The sequence below is a fragment of the Mastigoproctus giganteus genome, chromosome 6, assembly GCF_048544385.1.
Source record: "Mastigoproctus giganteus isolate SK-2022 chromosome 6, ASM4854438v1, whole genome shotgun sequence".
NCBI lineage: Eukaryota > Metazoa > Arthropoda > Arachnida > Uropygi > Thelyphonidae > Mastigoproctus > Mastigoproctus giganteus.
Window position 1 is genome coordinate 155,373,258 of NC_143580.1, and position 16,803 is coordinate 155,390,060.

At 35.2% G+C, this 16,803-nt stretch overlaps 1 protein-coding gene across 3 annotated transcripts in view; it reads left to right on the forward strand.

Annotated features, from left to right (window-relative positions):
- The window catches only part of Sec23 (transport protein Sec23), a 250,336-nt gene that overhangs the window by 166,764 nt on the left and 66,769 nt on the right, over positions 1-16,803 (forward strand). For all 3 annotated transcript variants that reach the window (XM_090376546.1, XM_090376548.1, XM_090376547.1), the window contains exons 16-17: positions 4,216-4,367; positions 15,312-15,399. In XM_090376546.1, the coding sequence (XP_090232672.1) occupies positions 4,216-4,367; positions 15,312-15,399 (240 nt within the window). The remainder of the gene's footprint in view (positions 1-4,215; positions 4,368-15,311; positions 15,400-16,803) is intronic.

The window sequence follows — 16,803 nt, forward strand, 5'->3', positions numbered from 1 at the left end:
CCTCTTGGGTACCATTCTGTAATTTTCTTAGTCCATCTGTCATCATGTCTCCGAGCTGTGTATCCTGCCCAAGACCATTTTAGTTCTTTAGTTTTGATAAGAATGTCCTTTACTTGAGTTTGCTGCCTAATCCATGTGTTTCTCTTCTTATCTAACAGTCTGATTCCCAATATAATTCGTTCCATTCTTTGCTGTGTAGTTCTCAGCTTCTCTTCCATTCTTTTGGTGAGTGCCCAAGTTTCACTTCCATAAGTCATAGTGGGAAGTATACATTGATTCATTATTTTACATTTCAGACAAATTGGGATATTGCTCTTCAGTATGTGACTATATTTCCTGAATGCTATCCATCCAAAATTTATTCTTCTCTTGACTTCCAACCATTTATTACAGCTAATAACTTGTCCGAGATAAGTATATGAATCCACCTTTTCAATTACTGCTCCTTCAATCATTATTTCCCTTTCTGTGGCATACTTGTTCATCATTACTTTTGTTTTAGCCATATTCATCTTTAGTCCAAAATTCTTACTAACTGTGCATAACTGATTAAGATTTTCCTCTAATTCTTTTGGATTGTGGCTTATGACCACAATGTCATCTGCAAATCGTAAATGGTTTAGGTACTCTCCGTTCGCATTGACTCCTTTCTGCGACCAGTCTAATCTTCTGAAAGCTACCTCAAGAGCAGCAGTAAACAGCTTCGGAGATATTGTGTCTCCTTGTCGAACTCCTTTCTCGATTTTAAATTTGCTACTGTCTTTGTCTAGTCTAATAAAGGAGGTTGCACTCTCATATATTTTCTTCAAAATCATAATATGTGGGGTATCTATGCCTTGTCTTTTCCAGTGCCCAAAACATTGCCTTATGCTGTATGGAGTCAAATGCCTCTTCATAATCCACAAATGCAAGGCATAATGGTATTTTATATTCATTTGCTTTCTCCATTAGCTGTGATATTACGTGAAGGTGATCCATAGTTGAGAATCCTGTCCTAAAGCCAGCTTGCTCTTTCGGTTGATTCTCATAAAGTATTATTTCTAATCTGTTAGTAATGACCCTTGTGAACAACTTGTAGATGTGGGATAACAAGCTAATTGGTCTATAATTTCCAATTTCTGATTTATCTCCTTTCTTATGCAGCAAAACTATGAGTGCATTATTCCACTGCTTAGGTGTCACACCTTTTCTAATGCACTTTGTGAAGAGTCTTGCCAGTTTTTGTGTTATGTCTCTTCCTCCCAATTTTAACAACTCTACAGTAACTTCATCTTCCCCCGGGGCTTTCTGATTCTTCATTTTCTTCAATGCATGTTCTACCTCATCAGGAAGAATATCGGGTATGTCGTATGTGTTGCTACTTTGCAATCCATCTTCCCCACTGCTGGCATCATTCCCTCACTCCTTGTTCCTTCAAGATATTCCACACCAAACGCCATTTTTTTGGGCATGTAAAATGGGTTTCATAAAAAAAAAAGTACAGATTTTCAGGACTTCGTATTCTTCAAATTTGACTGTTGTTATTACCACTGAGGTGAAATCTTGCTCCATTGGTGAAATAAATTTTATTCAAAATTTCTGTACCTTCACAGCCAAGTGAAGATGTGGAAATTTTTCTTTTACCGTAATTTTTTAATATTATTCTGAAATTGCAGCTATGCATAATGTGGGTTTAGTATGAAAAAGTTTCAGATGCATTATACACCTAAAGCTTTTTCATATTGTCTAAAGTGTCATGTGTTCTTACACATGTTACTTCTCAACTGATCTACACTCATAACATCTTACTTTCTTAAATTATAGTTTTGCATGGATAGTTAGTGTTGGCAAGTATTTCAGGAAATTTTTGTTGATGTTTGCTGTACGACTTCATTTCCAAATAAGATTCCACTAAAAATCACGTTGTTCAATGATATACATTATTACGTTTATTCACCAATAATGATGTGTACAACTTCAAACACTGATTGTGACAAACTGAACATTTAAAATGCAAAACTGACTTTTTCCATTAGCACTCTCAATTATACCAATGAACATTACTTGGTGGTGTTCTGCTTAATACAAATAATGTTGGTTTACTGACTGTAACCTTGCACACAAAAGAAATAATAAAAAAAAAAAAGCTTGCACTATTCATAACATTGCTTTTTGAAATTTGTATGGTTACAGAATTTTCCTTTTATATGTATTTGACTTAATAAGAAAATTTCAATGAAATTTATCCATCGGGAGCCACATTATAAACTTAGGAAAGCTGATGTGAAACTGAAACCACACAAAGGAAGGGGGGAAAGCTTGTACTATTCATAATGAATTGGTTTTTAAAATTTATCTGATTTGATAATTTTTTTTTTTTCTATATGCATTTCACTCAATAACAAAATCCAATGGAAATTTATCTATTTGGAAGTTGCATTATAAGCTAAAATATATTGTTTTTGTGTACTAGATAGTATTACTAATCATGGGGGGGGGACACTCAGAAATTTTCATAAATTCTAGTGAACTATTGAGTTTCCTTTTGCTTAAGCCGAGTACTCATGTAACAGTTAGGATTAAGACGGTTCACAGTTGGATTTAATAATGTATTATACTTTATACTTTATGTATTATACTAGAAATTTTCATAAATTCTAGTGAACTATTGAGTTTCCTTTTGCTTAAGCCGAGTACTCATGTAACAGTTAGGATTAAGACGGTTCACAGTTGGATTTAATAATGTATTATACTTCTAGTTTTGCATCTCTGAAGGTATCATTCAAAAGGTGTTGATAAGAAATTGAGTATGATAGATACTAACCAGAATTAAAATTAATATTTAATTATGGAATTATATAATTGATTACATGCAGGTTGGCAACAAGTGATATATATATTTTTTTTTTTCTTGGCGCATAATAGCCACTGCTGCTAATGCACCATTAAAATTTTAAACCAAAGCAAGTGATATACCTGTGAAAGTTCAATAAAAAAATTTTTGAGGATATAAATTTATATTTTTTTCTGATATAAATTTATATTAGTATCACTTCCATTTATAAATGATATCTAAATGAGTAAGCAGACCACCGAAAGTAGTTTATAGATAAATAAATCTATTTAATCTAAATTTAAAATAAATGCCATTACAATGTCATGTCATAATAACTAACTTTTGTTTTAATTTGCCAATATTCAGGAAAAAGCATTAACTCAAAAAATAATGATAAAATATTAGATATGATAAATGATTTATACTAAAAAAAAAAAAAAAGCAAGATAAATCAACTTGTGCAAGTAAATACAGGCAACCACTGTATTTGTTTGCCTTACACTCACAGTTCGTATTTGCACAGATACGTGCTCACATTCAAAGCACTTGCTTAAACCTCTTATTAGTCACTTGATATATTTTACATTTGGGGTTTGAATCGACATGCAGGTGTGCCTGCATGTCGATTCAAATCCCAAATGTTATTACCACTGAGGTGAAATCTTGCTCCATTGGTGAAATAAATTTTATTCAAAATTTTTCCGTTACTGTAATTTTTTGATATTATCCTGAAATTGCAGCTATGCAAAATATGGATTTACTATGCCAAAATATCCATATTTCTTTATTTGTTAACTGCTTCTTTGCATGATCATATTTTTTGTATTATAATACCACTATAAATCTGTATACAGTGCAATACTCTGCTTAATACCAATATTCGAAGAATCTTTCCAACAGCATTTATAGATAAAATATTATGAAATTAGGATCATATCTCCATATGATCATTTATAATGATCATATGGTTGTTGTTATTATTTGGTTTTTAGGAGCATTAGCAACCAAGGCCATATTGCTCCGGGGATATGCGGTGGTCATTCCCTGAACTTTCCGCATCCTCCATATTTGGTGGTCATGGGCTCAAACCCCCGTCTAATCAAGAAGTGTGCGCACTGCTGCTCCTGCCCACTTGGCTATGGAGGCACCAATCATATGGAGATATGATCATTACCATAGTCATTTATAATGACCTTATTTAATGTCAGGAATTTGGAGACCTGTTGTTTAAAAATAATTTATTTTTATTGCTTGCTTGCTCCTTATATTCACTAGTGTAAGGAATATTTTTGCTAAATATGTGCTTATTCTGCATTTTATATTCTTTCATTGTTCTCTTCATCATAATAGAATATATTAACTTGGTAATAAATTTTTATTTTCGTTATATGATATACTAGTGCCAGAAGTTTGGTGAATATACTAAGGATGATCCTAATTCATTCCGTTTCTCCGAAAACTTTTCCCTGTATCCACAGTTCATGTTTCATTTGAGACGGTCACAGTTTCTTCAAGTCTTTAATAATAGTCCTGATGAAACATCATATTATAGGTAAAAAGTTACCTTATTATAATAATAAAAGATAAATCATTAATTTTTGATGTTTTCGTTTTTGATTATATGCTATTATATCATGCCATTCTTTATATTATTGTTTTGTTTTTTTTTTAGCATATCTGAATTATATATACTTAGTTTATTTTAAATTTTGATCACATTCAATGTACAGGGCAATTCAGAACTCTCAGTTTAAACATTTTATTGCTGAGTTGAAGCATCTTGAAAATTTTTAATCAAAAGACAGGTACAGTTTCATTTGTTTATTTATTTTTTTGTTCATTTATTTATCATTAATTTTTCATATAAAAAATTAACAGCAGGCACTATAAATGCTCAATTTTGACCCAGGTCAATCATTAATGAGCAAGTGATTTCTGCAGACCGGGCAGTTGCTGTTGGATGTGGCATTTCTCTTTAGCAGCATTCTAATTATGCTGAAGTAATGCATCGTGAATTGACATCACAGCCCTGTATATTGCCTTTTGTGTGTGTGTGTGTGTGTTCTCACAAATAATATTGTAGTGGATTTAATATTAGGAAAGTAAGGAAACCCAGTAACTGTTTCCCTGTGACCATTTCACCACTGGAAGAAATTTTCATTTAGCTAAGCTTTTGGCTTTGTTCCATAATGTGAAAGTATTCCATTGTGCTGGCACCACAACTTCAAATTCCTAATATCCATGCAAACACGATTGTTGTGACTCATATCTACACCAACTGAATAAATCAAAACAAACAACTCTTTAAGAATGCAACTTACAGCTGAATAATAAATGATTTTTATGTGGCTTAGACTACGATAAACTTATTTGTTATTCAGCAGTACATTACAGCACTTTTAGTGGAGCCTTGATCACTTGTAAACTGAATAGGCAAAAACATAAAAATTCATGTTTTTTATGTTGCCTGTACGTATTTCTCATCTGAAGTTATCTCACCTCTGTATATCTTTTATATTCACATGGAAACATGTATAAGTGAATAAACACCTTTGAAAAGGTAATACAAAAAAATTTTCAGAACTGGGGGAAATGATTGAGCACAAATTCATGTATAATGGGGGGGGGGGAACAAGATTTGTTTAGGAAGCTATAGATAGATTAGCAAAATCTTATGAAGCTTGACAAGAAATGTGCATGTAAGAATTTACCTTTTTCATTATTGATTCCCAACACACTACTAAATTTAGTATGAGAGATTGGAATCACCTGTACGACACTTGTTTATTTAGTAAAGTAAGGAAAAAACTTATGTGTTGTGTTAAATTGCGTTTAGTTTATTGATATACTAGAAGAGAAGTTAATACTTCTCGCCTATCACAATCAAGTTAAACTGCAACCTTGCTATATTTATGGATATGGGGGAGGGTACTAATTGCTGCTACTTTCAAACAGAGGCTACTTGTGGAATAAGTGTTTCCCTTACTTAATACTTTTTCAAGTTACCACATTTTTTTTCCCTCAAAAAACATAATACAGTCAAAGCTATTTATAGCAACCCTCCTTTTAACATCCCAACACGTTATAACATCCTATGTGGTTGGTCCTCGACAATTTCTCATTAACCTAATGCTATTTTACGTTCAGTATAATGACATTGAAAATAAAGGATCTACCTCTTAATCTGAATTTTACTTTTTTATTACAATATTTGTGTTTAAAAATGACAGAATACTTCAAATATATTGAAGTGATTCATGAGCTTGCAGCCTGATGATGAGAAATCATTTGTTAAGATTTCCCACACTCTTTTCTTGCAATGCAGTAATGAAATGAACATCAGCTAAAAGTTAATTTCATTAGTTAGAATGTATGTTTATTGGTATGGCTCGAAGAAAGCAGATAGCTTTGCCAATCGCAGATAAAATTAGCATTTTGCAAGCTATAGATAATGGTGTGCATTCTAAGACTGACATTGCCAAATAGTTCAGCATTCTGAAAGATTGGAAAAAGATTGAAAGTTTAGAGAAATCTGCTGCACTGGGTAGGATTAGAGCATGAAAGGCAAAGTATCTGGATCTTGAAAAGGTACTTTTGGAATGGCTAATGATGATGCATGCAAAAATCGTTCCTGTAGATGGTAATCTTTTATAAGCTAAGGCTGAATTGTTGCACATCAAATGGGTATTGAAGAATTTAAAGGTTCAGATGGATGGTTCCAGAAATTTAAGACTCGTTTTGGCCTGTCTTTCAAAAAAGTGTGTCAAAAGTGCAGCCGTAGACATTGACGCTACAAAAGAACGGAAGGAAAATCATAAATCATTTAAAAAATATTTTGCTGATCCGCGACCACAATGATACTTTCAATGCTGATGAAACTGGGCTCTATTTTTAAATTGCTACTGAATAAAACACTTACATTTAAAGGTGAAAAATGTAGTGGCAAAAAAAGACCAAACAATGGATTACTTTTCTCCTAGCAGCAAACATGTCTGGCACAGAGAAGGTTCCTCTTTTAATCATTGGAAAAGCCCAGAAGCCCTGATGCTTTTAAAGATTTGAAGACATTACCAAATATATATTAAGAAAACCAAAAGGCGTGATGACATCACAAATCTACAAAGAATGGATCAGCGATTTAGATTGCAGGATGAGTGAGAAGAATAGAAAAATTGTGCTGTTTGTGGATAACTGCACCCAGGATTGGCCCGAGGTATATTGGCACCCCAGCCAGGGAGGCCTTCCTACACCCCCTTCCAGATAGAGAAAATTTAAAAGTGTTTTTATTGAGTTAGTATTTTTATTTTTGCTAGAGAAAAGTTAAAAAGACAAAGAAAGGTAGCCAGAATATTTGTAGTGTTTTAATTGTTGTATTAAATTGTTTTCCTCCGTCCCCAAAGTGTGAATGCCCCGGGCGATTGTCCGTACCTTGGCCAGCCCTGACTGTGCCCCTCCTTGTCAAGTAAATGATCTACGTGCAATCACTGTCGAGTACTTACCACCAAATATGACGTCAGTTCTTCAGCCACTTGATCAAGGTGTTTAAAAATGTTTTTTAAATGTCCAGTGTTTTAAGAAAAATTACTGAAGAATACTATTAAACAAAATTGTGCTATGTCTTGAAAGCAAAATTCATTGTGAAATCAACATCCTGCAGACAATGTATTTATGTATTTCAGCATGGGATGAAGTTGATGAAAAAGTGATTTCCAACTGCTTCAGACATGCTGGATTTACTGCCTTGAATGGTGCACTGTGGGCATGCCTCTTTCTCTATTAATTGTGGAACTCATTCGTGCACAATATCCGTGGTTGAACAAGAAGTTCCGGTGAAAGATTCTCATCAAGGATTAGAACTTGTATGTCACACACACAGCCTAACTGTGAAAGTGAAATAACTGCTATCACATACCTTCCTAATTCTCTTTTAAAACATGCTCTACTATTGAAACAGCATGTTTTGACAGGTTATTTTAAAGTATGAAACAAACCTCTTGATAGGTAGGGAGCCTAGATTGAAATTTACAATCATAATTTTCTTATTTAGTACTGTAGTACATATTATAAATAAGATTATACTATATTGTATTAATAGAATTACATTAAATGTTCAAGCTTTTACTTGTTTCTGATTTTATGAACAATTGATATAACGTCCTTCCAATATGGCGACTGTTTTTCCATCCCCCTGGGGGAGATTGTTTATATAGAGCTTTGACTGTAATATTCTGTTCTTTGTGCATTCATCAGTGTTTTCATAAAAGAATTTGATTATTATTTGTGTGTAAGAACATAGGTACTGTCACATTTTACAAGGTACTATTTATTGTAACAGGGATTATGTGGTTTGATCAAAAAATTTATTTTGATCAAGAAAGAATTTGTACAATAGTTCTACAAAACCTTAATCATCTCTAGTGTAATTTTTTTTTTAGTACAATTGTATTAAATCTATATCTGTAAATCAAATCTGTTAGATTCTTGAAATGCTTAGAAACAAATCCTGTTGGTATATGCTAATTGGAAACTGGTAAGGGCCTACTGGAGATTTTTATAATACTAATAAGCAAGAACTGTAACTATCCATAAGGCCATGGGAATATGGGAAAAGTAATGGAGAATTACTGGACAGTTCTGCAGAGAGTGCTGAAAACTAGACTGATATCTAACTGTAAAATTTTTTAAAAAAGCACTGCCACAAGCAACTATTTGGGATGTGTTAGTCATAATGAAAATAAAAATATACTTTTCTGTGTTTACATACTAATGCTAGGAGCATAATTAATGTGATGAATTAGAGGCATTAGTTGAGTCAGTAAATATGGACATAATAGGAATATAAGAAATGTTTCATTCTGATATACTTGATGTAACATTGCAGTTACTAAGCACATAGATTCAAACCAAGCATATCTAGTTCATTAACTATATTGCCATGAACATTAGAAAACAAAAATGAGGATATGAGTATATTATAGATTGGATGCTTGTGATGACTATAATTAATATCTTTACAGACAAATCAGATTGTCTTGTTATAAGGACTTTGATTTTCCAGAGATTGATTGGAACTTGTGGATTGGTCACTCCGCTAATAGCAGGACATTTCTGGATTTGCTGAAAAGCTGCTTTCTATATCAGCATGTTAAAAATACCACAAAGGAATGAAATATTCTTGAATGAAATTCGAGAATATTTCACTAGCAAGCAGCAATCACAATAGGTTATATTTAAAGAAATTTGAAGGAAAAGGGAAAGGTTTTGTTTTCACAAGGGCAGGGGATAAATTGGTCTTAAACATCACAGTTTATTTTCACTGGTAATTTTAACAATTGTGACAAATGTTCACGGAAGTTATTCTGGAAACTAGGCTTTTTAAACCAAAGAAAGGAAATTGCTCTTTTCTGAAACATAAGACTACACTAGAATGCTGTGGAAAGGAAATTGCTAATTAATATAATTAACAGTGAAACCCAGAAAAAATAAGAATGCAAACAAATAGTATAAAATTAAAGGTAAAAATTGATAGAAGAAACTGAAAACAGGAGTTAAATTCAATTTAATTTATTCAAACAACTTGAAAGCCCTTGAAGGCTGTAAAGATACCACACTTTGACAATGGATTTTTCCAGATGACATAATGAAAGGTGAGTCTGGCTTTGAAGTTGGGGCAATGTCTGTTAATAGTTTAATATGCATACCGGTGATCTAATTTCATTTTTATTGTGGTATTAATGAATGTTTACAGGTTAGCCATTCCCAGGAATTTCCAGTGTTCTCTGATTTAGCAAAATTCTCTTTCTGGTTTTCCTTTTTTTTGCATGTAACTAAATAGTACACTGCTTGACAAAATTGACAGAACACATATAAAACATGTAACTCATGCAGCCTGCAATGAAGCAGGATAATATTTGATATGGTGGTGTACCGTAGAATAATGATGAAATGAGGGGATTATTGAGAAACTTTAGACAGGTATAAGGGACATTTATAGGGGATGTATAAGAATTACCAAAAAGGGCACATTTGAGCACCTTCGCGATCCAAGGTGCTCGAAAATATGGCCAGTTGTATTGACATCAATACAACATATGATCACTTCCAACGCCTAGACAGGCCTGATCACACTGAACCATGCTTGATATAAGGGCATCTATAAGATTCTATGGCAACAAATCCCATTCTTCCAATAGTGCAGACTCACTAAGTAAGCAAGGAGCTGGCTGTTGCCATGCAATGCATCACCCAAGGGTGTCTCACACATGTTCGATCAGATTTAAGTTTGGTGATCATGCTGAGCTCTATGTGCAGCAGTGGCATTATTGTACATGAAGAGAAAATCTGGGCCAAATGCACACTTAAAAAGTTGCACATAAGGTTCGAGGATCTGGTCTCCATACCTCAGTCAAAAATATGAAGGGGTGTGGCCGGTGATCATTATTCCGCCTCCACTGTAAGTGTCCTTTTCTCTGATGCTTGAGGGATGGTACCACATTACTCGTCTCCAGATGAAATTACAAATTGGAATCTGTTTGTGTGGCAAAACAGGACTCATCAGAAAACAGAACTGTGCACCATTTGTCGGGGCTACAAGTCACATGCTCATGGCTGTGTACTTTATCTACCATCATGGCGCCTCCGTAGCCAGGTGGGAAGGAGCAGTAGTGCGTATCACATGCTTCTTGATTAGACCGGGGTTCGAGCCCTTCACCACCAAATACGGAAGATGCGGAAAGGTCAGGGAATGACCACCGCATATCCCGGAGCAATATGGCCTTAGTTGCTAATGCTCCTAAAAACCAAAACAACAACAACAATCTGCCATCATCAGTTCTTATTCTTTTTTTTAATGTTATGTGTTGTATGATGTTATAACAAACCTTTTTTCCCTAATTCATAGAAGTTCCTATATACTCTGTGGTTCTAACAAGATGCTGAAACATTATGATAGGTGTAATTGATTTTTTTGTGTTAAAAGGTTTGCAAGGCTAATTTCAAGAGTTTTTTTTTTTTTTTTTTTTTAAATTCCTTTTCTTATCAGATCACCTGATTTTAGCGCACTTGATTTCTTTTTGTGGGATTATTGTAAAGCACATGTCTACAAAAGCAAACCAAACAATTCATAAGAGCTGAAAGAAAGATCATGACTTGTTGTAAGTGAAACAGCATTCTGATGTGATATAATTGTGCACGTGGCAAATAAGTCATTTAATTGTGCACGTGGCAAATAAGTCATTTTCAGTAACTCGAATTTTGCAGTCAGATGACGTTAATAAATGTACAAGCTAGATATCTAGCTTGTGCAAAGTTTGATCAATGTTGATATTGTTAATATTCTTCAATATAATCTCCTTTTGCAGCCACACACTTGTTTAATCATGCCTGCCACTAATCAAATCGTTTTTGCAAGTCTTCTTTTGTGAATGCTGTTAGGTGGTTTTCTCATGTTTGATGGATTTCTTGAATTGACCCAAATGATTTTCCCTTGTCCTGTTTTTAATTTTGGGAATAGCCAAAAGTCATGGTGCTAAATTATATGAATAGAGAGGGTGTGTTAAGAATGTTTTGTCAATCAGAAATTGTCTAATAGTGAGTGACGTGTGATACTGCATATTGTTATTGTGAACGAGCCAACTGTTTTGCCAATTTTCAGGTCATTTATGGCAGATTTTATTTCTCTTCTTGGCAGTAGACTGCATTGCCAGTGACACCTGGCAATGCAGTCTACAGAATGAATTCTGTAGACTGCAGAATTCATTGGTATGCTTGCATGTATACCAATGCTAGAAGTATAGTAAATAAATTTGATGAATTTGAAGTGTTGGTCAAGACATCAAAGGCAGATATTGTTGGGATAGCAGAGACGTGGTGTCACAAAGATATAAGGAATGCAGAACTGGAATTTGGGGAGTACAATGTGTACAGAAAGGATAGACAGGACAGAAAGGGAGGAGGTGTTATGCTGTTAATTAAGAAAAACATAAAATCAAAAGAAGTGCATCCAGTTGATATAGATGGACAGTGCACTGTTGAGTCAGTTTGGTGTGACATAAGCACTGCAAAAGCAAAGATAAGAGTAGGAGTGTGTTATAGGCCTAATGACTCGAATGAGTACAATGAACAATTGTACAGAGAAATAGAGTGGGCCAGTAAATCAGAATGTCTTATAATGGGGGATTTTAACTTCCCAGATATTGACTGGAACTTGTGGGTTGGTCACTCACACACTAGTCAGACTTTTGTGGATTTATTGGATGATTGTTTTCTGCAGCAGCATGTTCGAGAGGCAACCAGAGAAAGTAATACTCTTGATCTGGTTATCACTGGTTAAATAGTTTTAAATAGAGGGCGCTGACTCTATTTAAAAGTTATAGCTGACAGTTACAGGCTCCGCAAAAACGATAAGTGTTTGCCTTTTATTTACATGATTGTTGTTTTATATTGTACTTAATACGTAGTCATATAGTTATAGTTACGCTGGTTATTTTTTATTTTAATTTAGATAAAGAGTTTTTGTGGATTTTACTTACGATAGGTAAAACCGTTATTTTTGTTCGATTTTTGTAGCCATTGTTTTTGTATATAGGGAATTCAAAGTTTTTGTAAGGAATTCAAATTTTTTAATTGAGGTAGCTCTAACGCATAATTATATAGTAATACGCTTCACTGTTTCTATTTCATAGTTTCTATTCAAATACTACTGACATTTAATTTATTGATTTTATTAATTTAAACTACCATGCCCCGAACTAGAGCAGCAAAGCAACGGGCACAAAGTGGCAGGAGTGTTGTGACTCGGGGGAGAACTGAGGGGGGCGATTCTCCAACGCGTCACAGCCTAAAAAAATGTGCAACTTGTGAAATGTTTGCCGAACTCTCTGGAACGGAACATGATATTGCCATGGGGGATGTCTTTGTATGTGCGCGATGTAAGGAGTGTAAGGAAATCAGGCGACAACTCAGCGTTGTTATGGGCCTATATGAGAGTTTGAAGGACAGGGTGGATGCCCTCGAAGGAAATAAATTGAGGGGCCCATCAAGCTCTCAGCTGCCCACATCAATGCCAGAGCTTGCACTTGGTCATCACGCAACACAGCGGCAACCCCCAAGGCAGAATGCGCTGGTCCCACAGGAACTATTAGTTGTTGGTGACTCTATTGTCAGGGAAACGGGGAACATGCTATGTAAAAAGGATAGGTGGAACAGGACCAGGGTATGTCTGCCAGGGGCAAAGGTTGATGACGTTGTAGAGCGGATATCATCTTTCAAGGGCACAAAAGGTGATATAGTTGTACACGTTGGCACTAATGATATTAAGAGTAGGAGACCGGCAGAATTACTCAACAAGTACAGGTCACTGTTGAAAAAAAGCCGAGAATTAGGGTTGAATTTGAAAGTGTCTGCAATTCTGCCCAGACACGATAGGAGGGAGTATATGATGAGAGCCTTCTACCTCACAGAATGAATTCTGATATCCTCCTGTCAAAAAATGAAGGCAGCATGAAACCATGTTATTTTAATAACATGGTTTTTTTGTTTTTGTTTTTTTTTTTTTTTGAATTATATTCATTCTACAGGGTGTTTCAGTTAAATGTTTCAGAACTTCTAAGAGGGGTAGGGTACATCCTGACAACTCGAAATCATATAGCAATGTGGGTTCGGAAATGCTTTCCTGAAGCGGTGTTGTACACAGAAGCACCATAAAGAAAAGAGACCGTAAGTGAGAAATCGTTTTAATAATACATGAAAAGAAGCAAAAGGTACATGGATTAAAGTAAGTGTTCGAAGTTTCTTCCACGGGCTACAATGCACGCCTCACATCTCCGACGCATGGACATCCGAACATTCTGGAATACTCCAGGCGAATTTTGAATTTCTTCGGCAGCTACTGCGATTCTTGCAACCAGCTCCTCAGCATTGTCAACAGGGGTGTCATAAACTAGCGATTTCATATGACCCCAGAAATAAAAATCAAGACATGATAGGTCGGGTGACCGAGCAGGCCAACGCACGGGACCACCACGTCCGATCCACTGTTGACCAAATGTGACATCCAGGTAGTTACGAACATCTCCGCTATAATGGGCAGGGGCTCCATCGTGTTGGAACCACATTGTCTGTTGCGTCGATGCAGAAATCTGTTCATCTCTCAAAAGTTGTGGCAATACTTGCTGCAGAAAGATCAAGTAGATAGGTCCGGTTAGACAACACGGTAACAGGTAAGGTCCGATGAGGTGATCTCCCATAATACCGGCCCATACATTGACCGAAAATCGAATCTGTGCTGCACGACGTTGTATTGCATGCGGGTTCTCGACCGCCCAGATATGGTCGTTATGCGTGTTGAAAATTCCTTCCCTTGTGAAGGATGCCTCATCGGGAAGCAACACTTCAGCAGGAAAAAGGGGATTTGTAGCACATTTTCCAAGGTACCACTGTGCGAAAGCAATACGAGGTGCATAATCCTCCGGTTGCTGTGGCTGGACACGCTGCACGTGAAACGGATGCATGTCTTGTTCTCGGAGAATCCTCCAGACGCTGCAATGGGAAACCCCGACTGCGTTTGCTAGACTTCGTGTACTCGTTCTTGGATTCCCCTGTACATGCTGCAGCACATTCTGTTCGACGGCTGGAGTCCGTGCTGTTCTTACCCTGTCCCTGTCAGCTCTTTCAAATGAACCTCTCTCAGCTAACCTCTGGTGCAGTCTTGCAAAGAAATTATGACTGGGAATACGCCTCGTCGGATATCGTTCCGCGTACAAACGCTGTGCGGCTGGCCCACTACAATTTGCAGCCCCGTACGCCAAATGCATATCGGCTAACTCTGCGTTCGTGTAATCATCCATCCTACTAACTTGCCGTTCTTGTGCGAAATTAAGATTCCCTGCACTAAAGCTCGGAATTTTCGATTCTGCCCATTGGTATATGATTTTGAGTTGTCAGGATGTACCCTACCCCTCTTAGAAGTTCTGAAACGTTTAACTGAAACACCCTGTATATTATATTCATTCATATTATTTTTTTGACTTGATAACAACCTCAAGGCAGCTTTTTGAATGACATGTAAAAACTAGTTAAAACTTGGTGTGTACATGTCAAAAGGATCTCACTAAAAGCCCTGCTCCTTTAGTTACCGCTATGCATTCAAGAATTAAGATTATTCATTAAAATTTTGATCAGACCTTGAATTTTACTTTTATATATACTTCTTAAGTATTTCAGCCACAATATATATATTGAATTTTATTGTAAAATCAATTTACTATAATTGGTGGTCTGCCCTGTATCTTACTACTCTCTAAATAAGTAACACCTAGTGTTCAGCCTACTGTCCAGCCAACTCAAGTTGGCTGGACAGTCGGTTATTAGACATTGCTTTTTTTGAAAAACTTCTTTTTTTGTATAGAAAAACAAACAATACTAATGAGTGTATTTAAAGATAAGTGTTTTTATATGTAATAAAAACAATTTAAATTTATTGTATTTTAATGTGCAGGCATATGTTATCAAAGGAAGATCTTACTCAGTCATTGATTATGTGTCAGCCTATTTTGTATGCATATTCTTTCAGTGGTCCTCCAGAGGTAAGCTAATTTCAAAGTAGAATGTAATCATTACTAATTGTACATTGTAAGGGAAAAAGAATTAAAACGACTATTTTGGACAGAGTCGACATTCTGAAGAAAAATCTGTAGAAACTGGTACTGTTATCAGGTAGTGCAAAAAATTAAGATGTGTAATATTGACTGAGTTTAAAAGACTAGAAATTGGAATGATATAATATGATATGGGGAAGAAAAAAAAGTTAGTAAAAAGCAGAAGACTCTCATTCATATTATGTGAGTTAATTGTTTCTTATAGACTTTGGAATTTTATAATCGAATTATAGAATTTTATAATCGCTGAATGAAAACATGCTCTTTAAATCTGTCTTCATTTTTTACATTACCCACCAGCTCTCCTTCTGTGTAAAATTTTTTGCAGATGTTAGCTTTGTATAATTACTGCAGTTTAAATTATTTTCTCTTTACAAGGTACAATTTTTTGTTGATTTTCTATTCTATATTTACTATTTTGATGGATGATCGATAAATTTATGGTCTAGGAAAGAAAGTGGTGATGACAGAAAGAAATATTTCTTTTTTTCTACATAATCTTTTCTAATTTCTCTGTGCTTGCAGTGATATTTCAGTATTGCTATTCCCTGTTTGTAGAAAGCTACATCTTGGATCCTCAACTAGAGTTAATAGCATTAATGATGCGTTATCAATTTCTAATTTATTGCCGACCGGGCTAGCCGGGTAGGTAAAGTGCCTGCCTAGCAACCCAAAGGTCGCGGGTTTGATTCCCGTCTCGGGCTGGATGGTGCCGAACCAATCGGTTGGTTGGATATCCTGGCCGTGATACACGAAGGAAGCAAGAAAAAACTGGTTCCTTTGTGTATTGATCATATCATATGAAATAAATAAATAAATTTCTAATTTCATTCCTTTCAAACAGTATTCATTCACTCGAATGAATGGAAGTTTGAGGATAACTAATCTAGAGAATAAAGGGATGGGGGCAAAAATTCAGTACCACAGCCAACAATTATATTCATTTTAGTATGTGACTCTGAAAATTGTCCATGAAACAACTTCTTTGATTAAGCAGCCCACATTTTTTGATTTTTATTTTTCTCATAAAGAGTTGGTCTTGTTTGATTAGAATGGTCTAAGCACCATTTCATAGTCACTTGCTAAAATGGATGAGAGGCTAGCACCTTTCCACTGTTTTTTTTTTTTTTTTTTTTATGAAAATCCTAAACACGGGAGGTATTAGAATCTATAATACTTAGTACTGTGTGCATGGGTTGGAGTTTGAGAAGATGAAAGAAGATATTTGGTGACATTAGACTTCAATTTCTATAGATTGTAATTTTCAGTAAATATGTGTGAAGGAAGGTTATTCAGAAAACAGAAGTTGAATGAATAAACGAGGAAGATGAA